Genomic DNA, 14591 nt, shown 5'->3' on the forward strand with positions numbered 1-14591 from the left:
AAGGGGCATGGCAATTTTCCTTTGGTAAGGGGTACCACAACAAAGGCACAGGGCACCACTGCAATTGCTGAGGGTACCGTAGGCTGGGACTGAATTTATACATCAAGTAATAAACCACAAGGGAAACTGACAGGGTATATTTAAAATAATTTGGGATTGAAGCATTAATTTTTTTTTTTTACAAAAGCTTGAAATTGCAACTTGAACAAAGTGGATCTTTGTAATTTGATTGGAAGATACAACTATAAGAAAATTTAAACAAATTGTACAAGATTGTATATTGGCATCCAAAACAAGGGCACTTTGAAGTGAAAAATTATAGAAAACACAAGAACACATGCGAGTAGTAAAAAGGGATGGGACGAAAACGCACAGTGAAGACAACCAAATTGAATGATTCATATACTGATTTCATTAAGGATGCAACTTGCACAACCTTCAATCTTGCAATTAAATGAAGAGGATGTGCCCGGATGTAAATATGTCTCTACTCATTAGCAATTTAGCTGGTACCCATGTTCAGACACGCAATCTTTCTGTTGCTCTCAGCAAATCTCTGAAACTCATCCAGTGGATTTTTTCCCCTCAATCATGTAATATTTAGTCAAAATCCATGTTCGCCATGAACTATTTAGGGGGTAAACCAAATGAACAAATAAGGGAATCAATGTGTGTTGAAGAGGTTTTCAACTAGTGGTTTAATCCCAACGAGGCCTGGTTCTTGATCATTTTACCGAGACAAAGTTTTAAAGGCAATGTATAGGTTTTTGTTTTAGTCCTATATTAATGTAAGTATTTCAAAAAGAGGTTGCGTTTTTGGGATATCGCCCAAACTCCACGCAGGAAGAATAATTCCCAATATAGGAGTTTACTACCGCGGTAACGTTACAAAAGCTTTCTTCTTTTTCCATAACCGTATTACTTCGGAGTGAAATATTGTTCAAAGTGTGTTTTACTATCCAAATCTGCTGCTGTACTTTTGACCACATTAGCTTTTATTGCTAGTAATTGTTTACCTACATTGTACACACTATAGCATAAATATACAGACCCTTTAAGTGCTAATGGAATCAACAACTTTAATTAAAGCCAGATCAAATAAAGCAAAGTGTCCGCTCCAATCCGGTTAAGAAAAAAAGATTCTCTTCTCTTATAAAGAAACTTGTAGATGGCGCTGCTGATCAAGTCTCGATTTAATACCCTGGAATCCCATTTATTCTCAATCTGACCAAGCACTGGCTGATAACAAATGAAGGAATTTACTCTTATCAGATTATTTTTTCCAACCTATGATTGATACCTTACAGCCAGACATGACAGTCATTTTGAGGCAGGAGATATTACTGCTAGAGAGAAGGGATAGTTGATCCACTGTGTACTCACTGACTTGTTTAAAGTACATGGTAAATAATGGTCAATTCAAGTGAGACAGAAAGTGTAATTACAGAGGTACCTTGTCAACAAACATTGATATGCTGGTCAAGAATATCAAACATAGGGCTGATTTCACAAAGCAATAAAAATGTATTGAAGACAAATTGACAGTTAAACCATTACCATAGTGATTTGTGTTCGCATCACAATCATATTAAAAACTCTTTGTGAAATCAGCCTCAAAATCACTTCAGCAGGGCAGTGATGCTTCCTTTATGCTGTGCACTCGACACTACTAGGAATTCTTTCCTTGGCACAGCTATATGCAGTGCAGAAATTTGGCGCTTGCACAATGGATTTCATCATTGTCATACAGTAAGCACTGGAATGTTAGCATGCCTTTAAGTGTGTTTACAGTTAAGATTTTTCTTTAGTACTATGCATAAATGCAAGAAGATGCGCATATTAAGTAACATCTCGAATTGACTGCAAGATCCCTGCAAGTTTATTGCAATCAAGTTTAATAAAAAGTGAAGTTGCTTGAGTTGGCTAGAGGGCAACCAGGGAGCAAGAGGCAAGACTCAAACCAAGAAGCCATTTCTGTCAGCGTTAATGCATCTCAAGTTTCAAAACTGGGTGGAAATAATCAGCATTCTCCCTTCACCAACAGTGGTCCTCAAGCCAAATGCCAGTTCAAATAACTCAGGACCAGTCACAATTCTCTGTAAGTAGTCCTGCTGACTAGCCCAGTGTTAGAGAGCATCCCTGTTCTATTTAAAATATAGACTAGTGAAAAAGCTGGTCTTGCTGGCCAGTCACTAAAAAGTTTACAGGTGAACCCTGCTATAAATGAACTCAAGAGAGGTTTGTGTTGCTGCACATGACTTGCTTTGTAAAAATGTACCGCTTACATGAATTGCTCAGACTCTTCAGGGCAAGCCTTTGCTTAGCATTTTCCAGGATGAGCAAACCCTAGTACCATTGTGCCATACACATCCATACAGAATTGTGATTGGGGGTTCACCGTCTCTTACGTAACTACGCAAAAGCTTGCCCTAATCATGTGACATAGCAACTCGTCTCGATAGACAGAGGAATTCAAGTTTAAGTGGTAACTTGTGATCAAGCACGTCACTGTACCAGACAATATTCAAGTCTAACACGCAATTGGCTTGTTTCTGAACATGAATTTTGCAATGATTTTTTACAAATTTTGTGTGGGTTTGGTTGTTATGCCATGGATTTCATTTCCATGTTCACTATGTGCAGAGGGGGGTTCTCTCAGTTCAAAGGGCAAGGCATCAAGGCATTTTCTCCTTGGTAAAGGGCACCCTATGGGAGAGGAAATTGTAAATTTCTACTGTAGCATTCCAAGGGCACCAAGACAATGGAGGCAACTGCCTCTCTTGCTTCCTTATGTTGTCCTGTTATGTGATTATTTATCCATCTTCCGTGTACATTGTTAGTGACATGACTACTTCAAAATGTGTTATCTATCAATCATTCATCCATGGTACTAAATGTATCACAATGTACATATAATTTATATTACCAAGTATTGTATAGCAACATTATCGAAGTAGAAATCAATGGTACAATAACAAAACAATAACTGCCAAGGTTGCGCAATTAATAAACATTATTCACTGAAAACAAAGAAAAGGTGTTAACAAACACAAGTACAGTAAAAACAGCAAGGTCATTGATCGCCATGAGGCTGGAATTACAAGGTTCAAAGGCTCAAATAACAAGGTGTTTCAAAGACAATTAATAAACATTATTCACTGAAAACAAAGAAAAGGTGTTGACAAACACAAGTACAGTAAAAACAGCAAGGTGATTGATCCGCCATGAGGCTGGAATTACAAGGTTCAAAGGCTCAAATAACAAGGTGTTTCAAAGACAATGATGAGTCAGGGGAAGGCAAGCATAACAGACTTTACAGTTCCATGCACACACAAATCCACATAATATCATGGTTCAAGACTACAGGTTATAACGGTTGAAGGCCAAGTTCATAGAGGAATCATAGAGCAACCTTGGACAAGATGTAGTGTACATAATGTACTTCATGAAAATTTGTACAACGGGCTGTGATGGGTGTAGAAAGCCGTTTTCACACTTATTCCCGGAGGGCAACCCCAAGGAATACAACAGGCTGTGATGGGTGTAGAAAGCCGTTTTCACACTTATTCCCGGAGGGCAACCCCAAGGAATACAACAGGCTGTGATGGGTGTAGAAAGCCGTTTTCACACTTATTCCCGGAGGGCAACCCCAAGGAATACAACAGGCTGTGATGGGTGTAGAAAGCCGTTTTCACACTTATTCCCGGAGGGCAACCCCAAGGAATAATACCCACCCTTTAACAATTGAATCGATTTACCCCTGATCTACCCCAGTAAATGAAAATACCCCTGATCTACCCCAGTAAATGAAAATACCCCTGATCTACCCCAGTAAATGAAAATACCCCTGATCTACCCCAGTAAATGAAAATACCCCTGATCTACCCCAGTAAATGAAAATACCCCTGATCTACCCCAGTAAATGAAAATACCCCTGATCTACCCCAGTAAATGAAAATACCCCTGATCTACCCCAGTAAATGAAAATACCCCTGATCTACCCCAGTAAATGAAAATACCCCTGATCTACCCCAGTAAATGAAAATACCCCTGATCTACCCCAGTAAATGAAAATACCCCTGATCTACCCCAGTAAATGAAAATACCCCTGATCTACCCCAGTAAATGAAAATACCCCTGATCTACCCCAGTAAATGAAAATACCCCTGATCTACCCCAGTAAATGAAAATACCCCTGATCTACCCCAGTAAATGAAAATACCCCTGATCTACCCCAGTAAATGAAAATACCCCTGATCTACCCCAGTAAATGAAAATACCCCTGATCTACCCCAGTAAATGAAAATACCCCTGATCTACCCCAGTAAATGAAAATACCCCTGATCTACCCCAGTAAATGAAAATACCCCTGATCTACCCCAGTAAATGAAAATACCCCTGATCTACCCCAGTAAATGAAAATACCCCTGATCTACCCCAGTAAATGAAAATACCCCTGATCTACCCCAGTAAATGAAATTTACCCCTGAGGAATAGCCACTCATGCAATCACAAGTTGTGGGTTCGAATCCTACCAAGCTAACCACTGATTTCACAAAGACTAGAATGAGTAGTGTCGTCTAGGTACTGAATCACAGTTTCTTGATTTGTGCAATTCATAACAAAGTCTGTGTAAGAGAGATTGGCCGTTGTCAGCTTGGTGTTAATACATGTATCCCCTTGTGGCCTATGGGTTTACAGTGCTACAATGTAGTTGCTTTTTTGCAATTTCCTCAGTTTTTATTAATAATAATAACAATAAAGAGGAAGCGTTTGAGAAAAGTCATTACAAGACTGATTGTGTGAATGCCAATGAGCTTTCAGACTGCAATATTCATCATCACAGTAAAGAGGAAGCATTTAAGAATATTCATTACAAGGCTGATTGTGTGAATGCCAAAATATGTAAATGAGCTTTCAGACTGCAATATTCATCATTAAATGCAGTAATATACCAGAAATCTACTTTGTCTATCACATGTTGTGCAAAATGCGTAGCACACAATGCGTAAATATGAAAGTACACGCCAAGCAAGGCACATAATTGCATGTCTCCATATTGCATTCTGGGTGAGAAGGACACCATTAATGTGGTCACTTTTCAAAGGAGAGTTGTTTCATTTTTAGAATTAATATAAACCACTAACACCAACTTTTACTGACACTATTCACTTTCCCTTGTACCGTTTTTAGAATTAATATAAACCACTAACACCAACTTTTACTGACACTATTCACTTTCCCTTGTACCGTTTTTAGAATTAATATAAACCACTAACACCAACTTCTACTGACACTATTCACTTTCCCTTGCACCGTTTTTAGAATTAATATAAACCACTAACACCAACTTTTACTGACACTATTCACTTTCCCTTGTACCGTTTTTAGAATTAATATAAACCACTAACACCAACTTTTACTGACACTATTCACTTTCCCTTGTACCGTTTTTAATACGCCCCCAAAATGACCTTGCTGCGAATGGATGGGTCATCCATTATACATAATTAGGCATTAGTGACTGGCACCAATCACAGAAATTTCCTATTGTCTATAGTTATGTAAATTTGTATGATAATGAGGGATAAATGCATTAACCTTGATGGCTGGTGGAGAACAACAAGTGCAGACAGTTTACACTAGTGACTGTACTACCTGCACTATAATGTGTGCACTGCTGATAAGTACATTGACATTGCCTTAAATATGCATTGAAGGCTTTTACTCATGCTGGTCCTTTTTCTTTTGGAATAATCTACCTCTTAATATCCGTAACATGTCTTCTATTCATAAGTTCAAAGAGGCCCTCAAAGAAGCCCTTTTCACAGCTGCTTTTCATTAATTTTTTGTTTCTTCCTTGTGCCATGAGCATCACTTGTGGTGGGTACCGATGCACTATAAGTGTTCTTATTATTATTACTATTAACCTAAGTTGTGAAATTTCAAAAAGAGTCTTTAAACATCAATTCATTACATTGAACAACTTTAATTAGAGTTTCTAGTTTCTAATTTCTTAGATGTATCTTTGTACTCCTTGCAGGGAACCAGTCATTATAAACAGTATGCTTCACACGCTTGGCTGGTAAACTGTTCCTGTTTATCATTTGAGTTTATCTAGATCAGGTTCAACGAGCCATCATCACCTTAAAGGCACATAACACTATTGGTAATTACTCAAAATAATTGTTAGCATAAAAACTTACTTGGTAATGAGCAATGGAGAGCTGTTGATAGTATAAAACATCGAGAGCAACGGTTTCTCTGAAGTAGCGTAATTTTCCACTAAAATATTAGAATTTGATTTCGAGAGTTCAGAGTTAAATTTTGAGGTCTCGAAATCAAGTATCTGAAAGCACACAACTTTGTGTGCCGAGGGTGGTTTTTCTTCCATTATTATCTCGAGATACACCAAGAGAGAGGACTGGTCTTTGACAATTACCGAATGTGTCCAGTGTCTTTATGGCTGTCAAGCAGCACAGCATCAACAGAACACTCATGATACCCATCTAAATAACCCGTTCTAAGTCCGCCTCACTGAGAAAGAGTGGATGATCTATTATCATAACATGATAGTATCCTACAGCATTTCATAAGCCAGACAGTCGTGCTTCACAGCCTTCATTTATGTGTGATAAAGGCCAGGCAGAGAGACTTGTTAAAGGCAGTGGACACTATTGGTAATTACACAAAACAATTATTATCATAAAACCTTACTTGATAACGAGTAATGGGGAGAGGTTGATAGTATGAAGCATTGTGAGAAACAGCTCCCTCTGAAGTGACGTAGTTTTCGAGAAAGAAGTAATTTTCCACGAATTTGATTACGAGACCTCAGATTTAGAATTTTGAGGTCTCGAAATCAAGCATCTTAAAGGGCAGGTACACATTTGGTAATTGTCAAAGACCAGTCTTCTCACTTGGTGTATCCCAACATAATCATAAAATAACAAGCCTGTAAAAATTTGGGCTCAATTGGTCACCGAAGTTGCGAGAAAATGATGAGAGAAACAACACAACGAATTCAAACTTGATAAAAACTCGACAAAATGGAAACTTGACAAGATACTCACCCTGATCATTTCTTTATCTTCAACTCTCTTGATGGGTGAGATGAGGAAGTCGACAAAGATGTGACCAAGAAACTCAACGCTGCCCGACTCCTTCAACTCTAGTTTCTTCTCATTCAGACTATTACAAAAATAATAACAATGGATTGATAACTTCTCATCATTGGTCAATAAACTTGTACTGTAACTTGGGAAAGTACCGAGTAAATAGTGCTAACACAAATTAGTGTAAGGGTAAAACCAAATATAAATCTCTATCTCTGAAGCAAACTTAAAGGAATGTTACAAATCGGTAAGAAACAAAAATTGTGAAGATCACAGATTTACATAAAACTTACACGGTCTAATGATGATGATAGTAGAAAACATCCCTTGAAATATTTCAGTCTGAAATGTCATATTTGATGAGAAATAAGCAATCTAATTTCGGGTTTGGAGTTTATCCCTCAGTGAGCGTTTTATTAATTTTTGTACGGGCATCGATGCAATGCAAAATTTGCAATGGGTTTTTCACTATTTTCTCATGACCCAGATGGACGTTCAATCTTTAACTTCTACAGGTTTGTCAGTTTATGTATATGATGGATTAGGCCTACGTTGGCAGCAACTATTTTGTTAGCAAAAAGCAGTTCTGCAATGTTCAGTTATGCAGAATGGTGTTGGAGAGGCCCACGTGTTCTTGCTCACACGTGCGTCTTGGGCGGATGGATCTGTGTATTGCCTCCATTTTTTTATTTTTTATTTTTAGGGAGTGCCCCCTCAAAAAAACAAGCATAATATCCCATAGGGATAGCTCAGTGCTTATTTCAACAGACCATTCCACGATAAAGTCTCAGACCTGCTTATAATACATTCTAGGATACATATAAGCAGCCACAAGTAAAAGCTATTATGCATGTAGTTCAATGATGTGACTAAAGGACTGACTTCAAACTGTCAAAATTTAATAAGCACAGAATTGTTTTACTTAGCAGATCCAGGCACATCTAAAATGACAAATTACTGTTGCCCATGGATATGCTGGATCAATACTTATGCTGCTTGACAAATTCATTGGTCATTATAATCTTTTGAGCAGATTCATAAAAACTAAGGCGATAGAGAATCTATACTAACGTTTCAGGCTCCAGTGACATGAGGTCAAGTCGGACCGACCCCATGGGGTCATCTGAGATGAAACCCCTGTCTCGATCCACAACAAAGATCTCCAACGGTTTATTGATGTCTTCAATGGCCATGGTAAACTTCTCATCCCACTTTGGGTTCAGATTCTTGTAGATGATGTGGCTCTTGTAGGCTGTCTTGCCTCCAATGCGGAACTTGACATAAGGGTCGCTCGTACCTGCATAGAGTATGGATAGGAGCAAATAGAGTTAATGGGGATCTGGGCCCAAAACGTAGCTAAGCACAAAAATACTGATGCTTAGTAGAGTAAGGTTACCAGCCACATACCATACTACATGCACCATTTGTACCTGGCATCCTGATTAACTTTACTTAATAGCAGGAAACCATTCAGCAATTTTGTTCTGCTTAAACATCATCTTTATGGAATTAGGCCCAAGTTGGCTAAGTGGTTTCTTTCCCTATCTTTCCCCTCTGTGGACCTCAGTTTGAATCCTGCCTAAGACTGGAGCCTGGCATCCGTGGATTGGGTTTTAAGCCCTTTCGTGATACCATGGGTTTCCCCCTTTGGGGTTTTCCTCTCACACATCTAAAACTGGAAATTTCACCTTGTTTCATATTGGTGCTAACTAAATTGGGGTTATACAAAGAACCCTACATCGTCTCAATTTTACCCAGTCAAACTTTTTTCCAGCAGTCAGTTTCCCTTGTGGTTCTACAAGAGGTTGAGGAAACATTTTTGTACAGCATAACTAATTAAAGTCAGGCTGTACCAGAAATGTATAGTTCAAATAATGATCAACCATAGTGTATGCATATTTAATGGGATTTTGATTGGTAGCGCGTCTCATTACATATAATTTTTCTGAGCTCTGCACATTGTGCACTCAGCTCTATGAAAATGGCTTCTCGGACGATGATCGATATTGTCAATGTTCAAGCCTTGAACTTCCCTCTTGAATAAGGGTACAGTGATTTTCCTCTGTGTCCACTCTTTTTATACAGTGGTATGAAAGCCTCCCACATCCAATGGGGTTCTACTGGGCATGCAACTGGGTAAATACCTTTTGCACTCCTTTGAGGAACATGTAAAATTGGATTGGAACATTGCAAAAGATACCTCAGCAAGAAGCACAGGGCACCATGGCAACTGCTGTGGGTGGCATTGCCATGGATTTATTCGAGGCCTGAAAGAACAAAATTGCTGTAGGTGCTGAAGGCTAATTAAAGCCAGAAAGCACCGGGTACCCCCATTGCTGTGGTTGCCCTTGGGTTAATTTGAGGCCTGAAATCATAGGGCACCACGGCAATTGCTATGGTTGCCATCGGTTAATTTGAGGTGTGAAATCACAGGGCACCACGGCAATTGCAGTGGTGCAGTGGGTTAATATAAGGCCTGAAATCACAAGGCACCACGGCAATTGCTGTGGATCCAGGGGTCAATTCAAGGCCTGAAATCACAAGGCACCACGGCAATTGCTGTGGATCCAGGGGTCAATTCAAGGCCTGAAATCACAAGGCACCACGGCAATTGCTGTGGATCCAGGGATAAATTCAAGGCCTGAAATCACAGGGCACCACGGCAATTGCTGTGGATCCAGGGGTCAATTCAAGGCCTGAAATCACAGGGCGCCACAGCAATTGCTGTGGATCCAGGGATAAATTCAAGGCCTGAAATCACAGGGCACCACGGCAATTGCTGTGGATCCAGGGGTCAATTCAAGGCCTGAAATCACAGGGCGCCACAGCAATTGCTGTGGATCCAGGGGTCAATTCAAGGCCTGAAATCACAGGGCGCCACAGCAATTGCTGTGGATCCAGGGGTCAATTCAAGGCCTGAAATCACAGGGCGCCACAGCAATTGCTGTGGATCCAGGGATCAATTCAAGGCCTGAAATCACAGGGCGCCACAGCAATTGCTGTGGATCCAGGGATCAATTCAAGGCCTGAAATCACAAGGCACCACGGCAATTGCTGTGGATCCAGGGGTCAATTCAAGGCCTGAAATCACAAGGCACCACGGCAATTGCTGTGGATCCAGGGGTCAATTCAAGGCCTGAAATCACAGGGCGCCACAGCAATTGCTGTGGATCCAGGGGTCAATTCAAGGCCTGAAATCACAGGGCGCCACAGCAATTGCTGTGGATCCAGGGGTCAATTCAAGGCCTGAAATCACAAGGCACCACGGCAATTGCTGTGGATCCAGGGGTCAATTCAAGGCCTGAAATCACAAGGCACCACGGCAATTGCTGTGGATCCAGGGGTCAATTCAAGGCCTGAAATCACAAGGCACCACGGCAATTGCTGTGGATCCAGGGATAAATTCAAGGCCTGAAATCACAGGGCACCACGGCAATTGCTGTGGATCCAGGGGTCAATTCAAGGCCTGAAATCACAGGGCGCCACAGCAATTGCTGTGGATCCAGGGGTCAATTCAAGGCCTGAAATCACAGGGCGCCACAGCAATTGCTGTGGATCCAGGGGTCAATTCAAGGCCTGAAATCACAGGGCGCCACAGCAATTGCTGTGGATCCAGGGATCAATTCAAGGCCTGAAATCACAAGGCACCACGGCAATTGCTGTGGATCCAGGGGTCAATTCAAGGCCTGAAATCACAAGGCACCACGGCAATTGCTGTGGATCCAGGGGTCAATTCAAGGCCTGAAATCACAGGGCGCCACAGCAATTGCTGTGGATCCAGGGGTCAATTCAAGGCCTGAAATCACAGGGCGCCACAGCAATTGCTGTGGATCCAGGGGTCAATTCAAGGCCTGAAATCACAAGGCACCACGGCAATTGCTGTGGATCCAGGGGTCAATTCAAGGCCTGAAATCACAAGGCACCACGGCAATTGCTGTGGATCCAGGGATCAATTCAAGGCCTGAAATCACAAGGCACCACGGCAATTGCTGTGGTTGCAGTGGGTTCATTTGAGGCCTGATAGCACAGGGCACCACAGCAACTGCTTTAGGTGCCGTGTGTTAATTAATTCGAGGGTAGCAAGGGATGTTCCTCCACTTTAGCAGGCTTGTTTACTCTCTACCCACCAATCCGACAGCTGTCTTGGTGCAATCAAATAATGACGGGACAGATGTTTCTACATAAATCAAAGATACATTCAAATAAGCAATAAGAGAATCTGGTTTTTCAATACCACATCAATCAGTCTTACTGAATGACACGGATCTTTACAACCGAGATATAAAACACCCATCAATACTATAATCCTATAATTATTTGGGGGGAAATGTAGCTAAGGCATAACCAAAAAAGAAAGTTGTTTCCTGTAATATGCTGGGGTAATTGGATGGTAGATAGGAAATAAATTTACTTTTAGAAAAAACATGTCACATGTGCACAACAAAAATAGTGTTCACTGACCTTTAAGTAGATGGATGGAATAAAAATGAGTTCTTCTACATTTTGTGCAATCAGATTCGATCAATTATGCTTTTTAAAAGAATAAAGAATTATTTATAAGGTGTTTGGGTGGGGCAGGATTTTGAATTGTCAGTCAAGTTACGGCAAACAAACACATATTTTTGTTAAGCCTTATGAAAAGCTGGGAAGGATGAATGCAAAATACCTGTGCAGTAGAAAGGCAACAGTTCTAGGCAAACATTTGTGACTGCTCTTGATAATTTTGTCTGGATTGTGTGTTTTTTTTATGACAGAGGCAAGAAAGCTTCTACATCCACAAGGGTTATCCTGGGCAAGCAAATGGGTAAAAACCTTTTGGACAAGATTGGATTTTGGGGGAAATCACAGCTTTTTTTTAGGGAAGCTTTCTACCATTATTCTCTTCAAATTGAGCAAGTTTAATGTAAATCTGTCGACATTATGTTTTGTAGTACAAAAAGAACCAATCCTTTAAACCAAAATGATCAACATAATTATGAACAGCTCAAGGAATGAAATTGCTACATTACTATCATCCACCATCATCACATCTCCCACTGTGACCCCCCCCCCCCAACCACCCACTGCATACTTGTTCATATGGGACAGTATTGTACACAATCCCATGTTCCCATTTTCATAATCTACTGCATGCATGATGGATGCAGCATTTCGGGATACTTGTTCATTGCCTAAAATGTTCATCATCAATTCAATTATGAATCAATGCCAGACATAGAGTGTCTCCATCTGAACCTAGTCACTGGGGACTAAACAGTGGTGGATCAATGTCTTATTAAATTTACGGGCATGGAAGATTGCTGCCTTCCTTATGTATCGTAGGGCTTGAAACTAATACTAGACTGCAGGCCTGAGGCCAGTGATTTTAGCGTCGGGCCAGTAAACTTACGACTGTAGCAGAATATAATGGTTAGCAAGTTTCTCAAAAGCTACGCAAGAAATGAGTGGGTCACCAGTGTGCAACAATGCAAACTTATTGAAATTTTGGCTGGTAACTACTTCTGTAAAGCAATATTCATAAATACCTCAGACAGTTTCGCTATTCATATTGGTGGAGAGCGCGTCACGTGGGGGTGTTTAGACGGTTGATAATGACCAGCTGGACTCTGTTTATAACCGGTTAGTTGCCGTGTTTAAAGGCTCGGGCCTTTATAACACCGCAACGACCCTGCCAGTTTTAAACGGCCGCTAAAAAACTCGTAGCTACCCTTTTATTCCCTAATTTTTATGTGTTTAGCATTTTGTTATGCTTTGCAGGCTTCATGAAGTTGGGCCCTGGTGAATTGGGTCAATACTTTTACAATGCAGTCTTTTTTCATTAAAATAATAAATAATACATACTTCATCAAACGCAACTCACATGCATTTGCCTTCTCTTTTGATCCCTTACAGCAAGACTACACCCTCCTAAAATAGGACAGAGAATGTATCCTTGAAAAAAGATAAAACACTATAATAATCCACATACCACTTCTGTCTCTGATGGCTAGATCACATCCTTCCTTCAAATGCACATCCAACTGGAAGAATGTATACTGCTGAGCAAGTGTCTGCCAGGACTTAGCAACTTCCCCGACCGGTAAGACGGCCAGGTCATCACCGAGACGCTCCATCTTAGGCATCTTCCCATCTATCGCTGCCGAGCTATTGGAGTTAATATTGAATGATGAGGAGGAATCTAGCCTGTCATGGCCGTTGGGGACGTACCCCTCATCCACAGAGATTCTGGTTGGGCTTGTCAGGGCATCGCTGGAGAGGGTCGAGTCTTGAGAGTCGACCGTGTCTGGGGGCTCACGGGATTGCTTTATATCCAGAAGTTTCTGGCGGAGAGCTGACGGCTGCAGAACAAACAAACACATTTATGTTCCGATTAAAATTGATACTTGGCAATTGGGATGACGGTGGATGTGTATTCAGACAAGCAACTTTTTAATTGCAAAAAAGAGGAAAATGGCTGATCACATCTAACTTTTGTACAGTGTTTTTCAGTTTTCAATGGCCTGTTTTGAAAAGAAAAAGAAGGAAGTCAGCTGATCAGCTAAAAAAGTTGTATGCCTGTATACTCTTGATCTAGGAATGAAAACGTGCAGTAAATGAACACAGTGCAATGAAACTGACAACTAGGATGACACCTGTACAGTCCCCTGAATTCTGAAAAAATGACTCCATGGTTGATAAAAGAATATAGTTTTAGTGTATGAGACTTTACACAAGCATAACAATACAAAACATATAAATTGATAAATAAAGATACATAGAAGCAAAACAGCTAAAAGAAATACCAAGCCAGTGAGTGGCGAGGAGGAACAGGTGACCAGGACCTCTACATAGCCTACATGCCCGTATGATAGCAAGACAATTTCTCAATAGAACATAATCTACCCAACAAGTAGATATACCTGCATAGGTTAAAACCTGTTAAAAGAAGACAACCATAATCAATCTGTAATTAACAAGGTCAACACTTAAACAAAGTCGATCAATTGAACTATTTATTAAGTTTTGTCTTCTTTTTCTCTGCCACTTTTCTGTGGTAGTAGAAGCGGCGTCTATGTGTGAACCGGGTATTATGCAGCTTCTGGTATAATGTAAGATTGAAATTACAATGAGAAGAAACAAGACAAATTTCTAGCCAGTGCTAGACACTTATTGACTGAGTCTCTAACATTGTCATTGAAGGACCTACATAAAGATGTAGGTCAGATGACTTCCAATACAAGTCTTTTTCGCGAGGCCAGTTTTTATTGGATTGCCTGATTAACTGATGAGAGGCCATTCAGAATTGTCGATTTAAACAAAAATCAATTGTAAATTGTTTTGACCCACCCACCCAATAAAAAAAAGATGATTTTAAAATATCCCACGGCTTAATAATATACACATAATGGATGTTTATGAGTGCAATGGTGCCAATATGTTCATGAGTTGAAAGATGGAATGTTCTATTCAACGAGGCGGAGCCGAGTTGAATGAAAC

At 40.3% G+C, this 14591-nt stretch overlaps 1 protein-coding gene across 5 annotated transcripts in view; it reads right to left on the reverse strand.

The window, feature by feature from the left end:
* Positions 1-14591, reverse strand: part of LOC117295330 (multiple C2 and transmembrane domain-containing protein 1-like) — an 89575-nt gene that overhangs the window by 37687 nt on the left and 37297 nt on the right. For all 5 annotated transcript variants that reach the window (XM_033777909.1, XM_033777908.1, XM_033777907.1 and 2 more), the window contains 3 exons: positions 13084-13453; positions 8187-8412; positions 7074-7191 (listed from right to left, as the gene is read on the reverse strand). In XM_033777909.1, the coding sequence (XP_033633800.1) occupies positions 7074-7191; positions 8187-8412; positions 13084-13453 (714 nt within the window). The remainder of the gene's footprint in view (positions 1-7073; positions 7192-8186; positions 8413-13083; positions 13454-14591) is intronic.

Source organism: Asterias rubens, chromosome 10, assembly GCF_902459465.1.
Source record: "Asterias rubens chromosome 10, eAstRub1.3, whole genome shotgun sequence".
Classification (NCBI taxonomy): Eukaryota; Metazoa; Echinodermata; class Asteroidea; order Forcipulatida; family Asteriidae; genus Asterias; species Asterias rubens.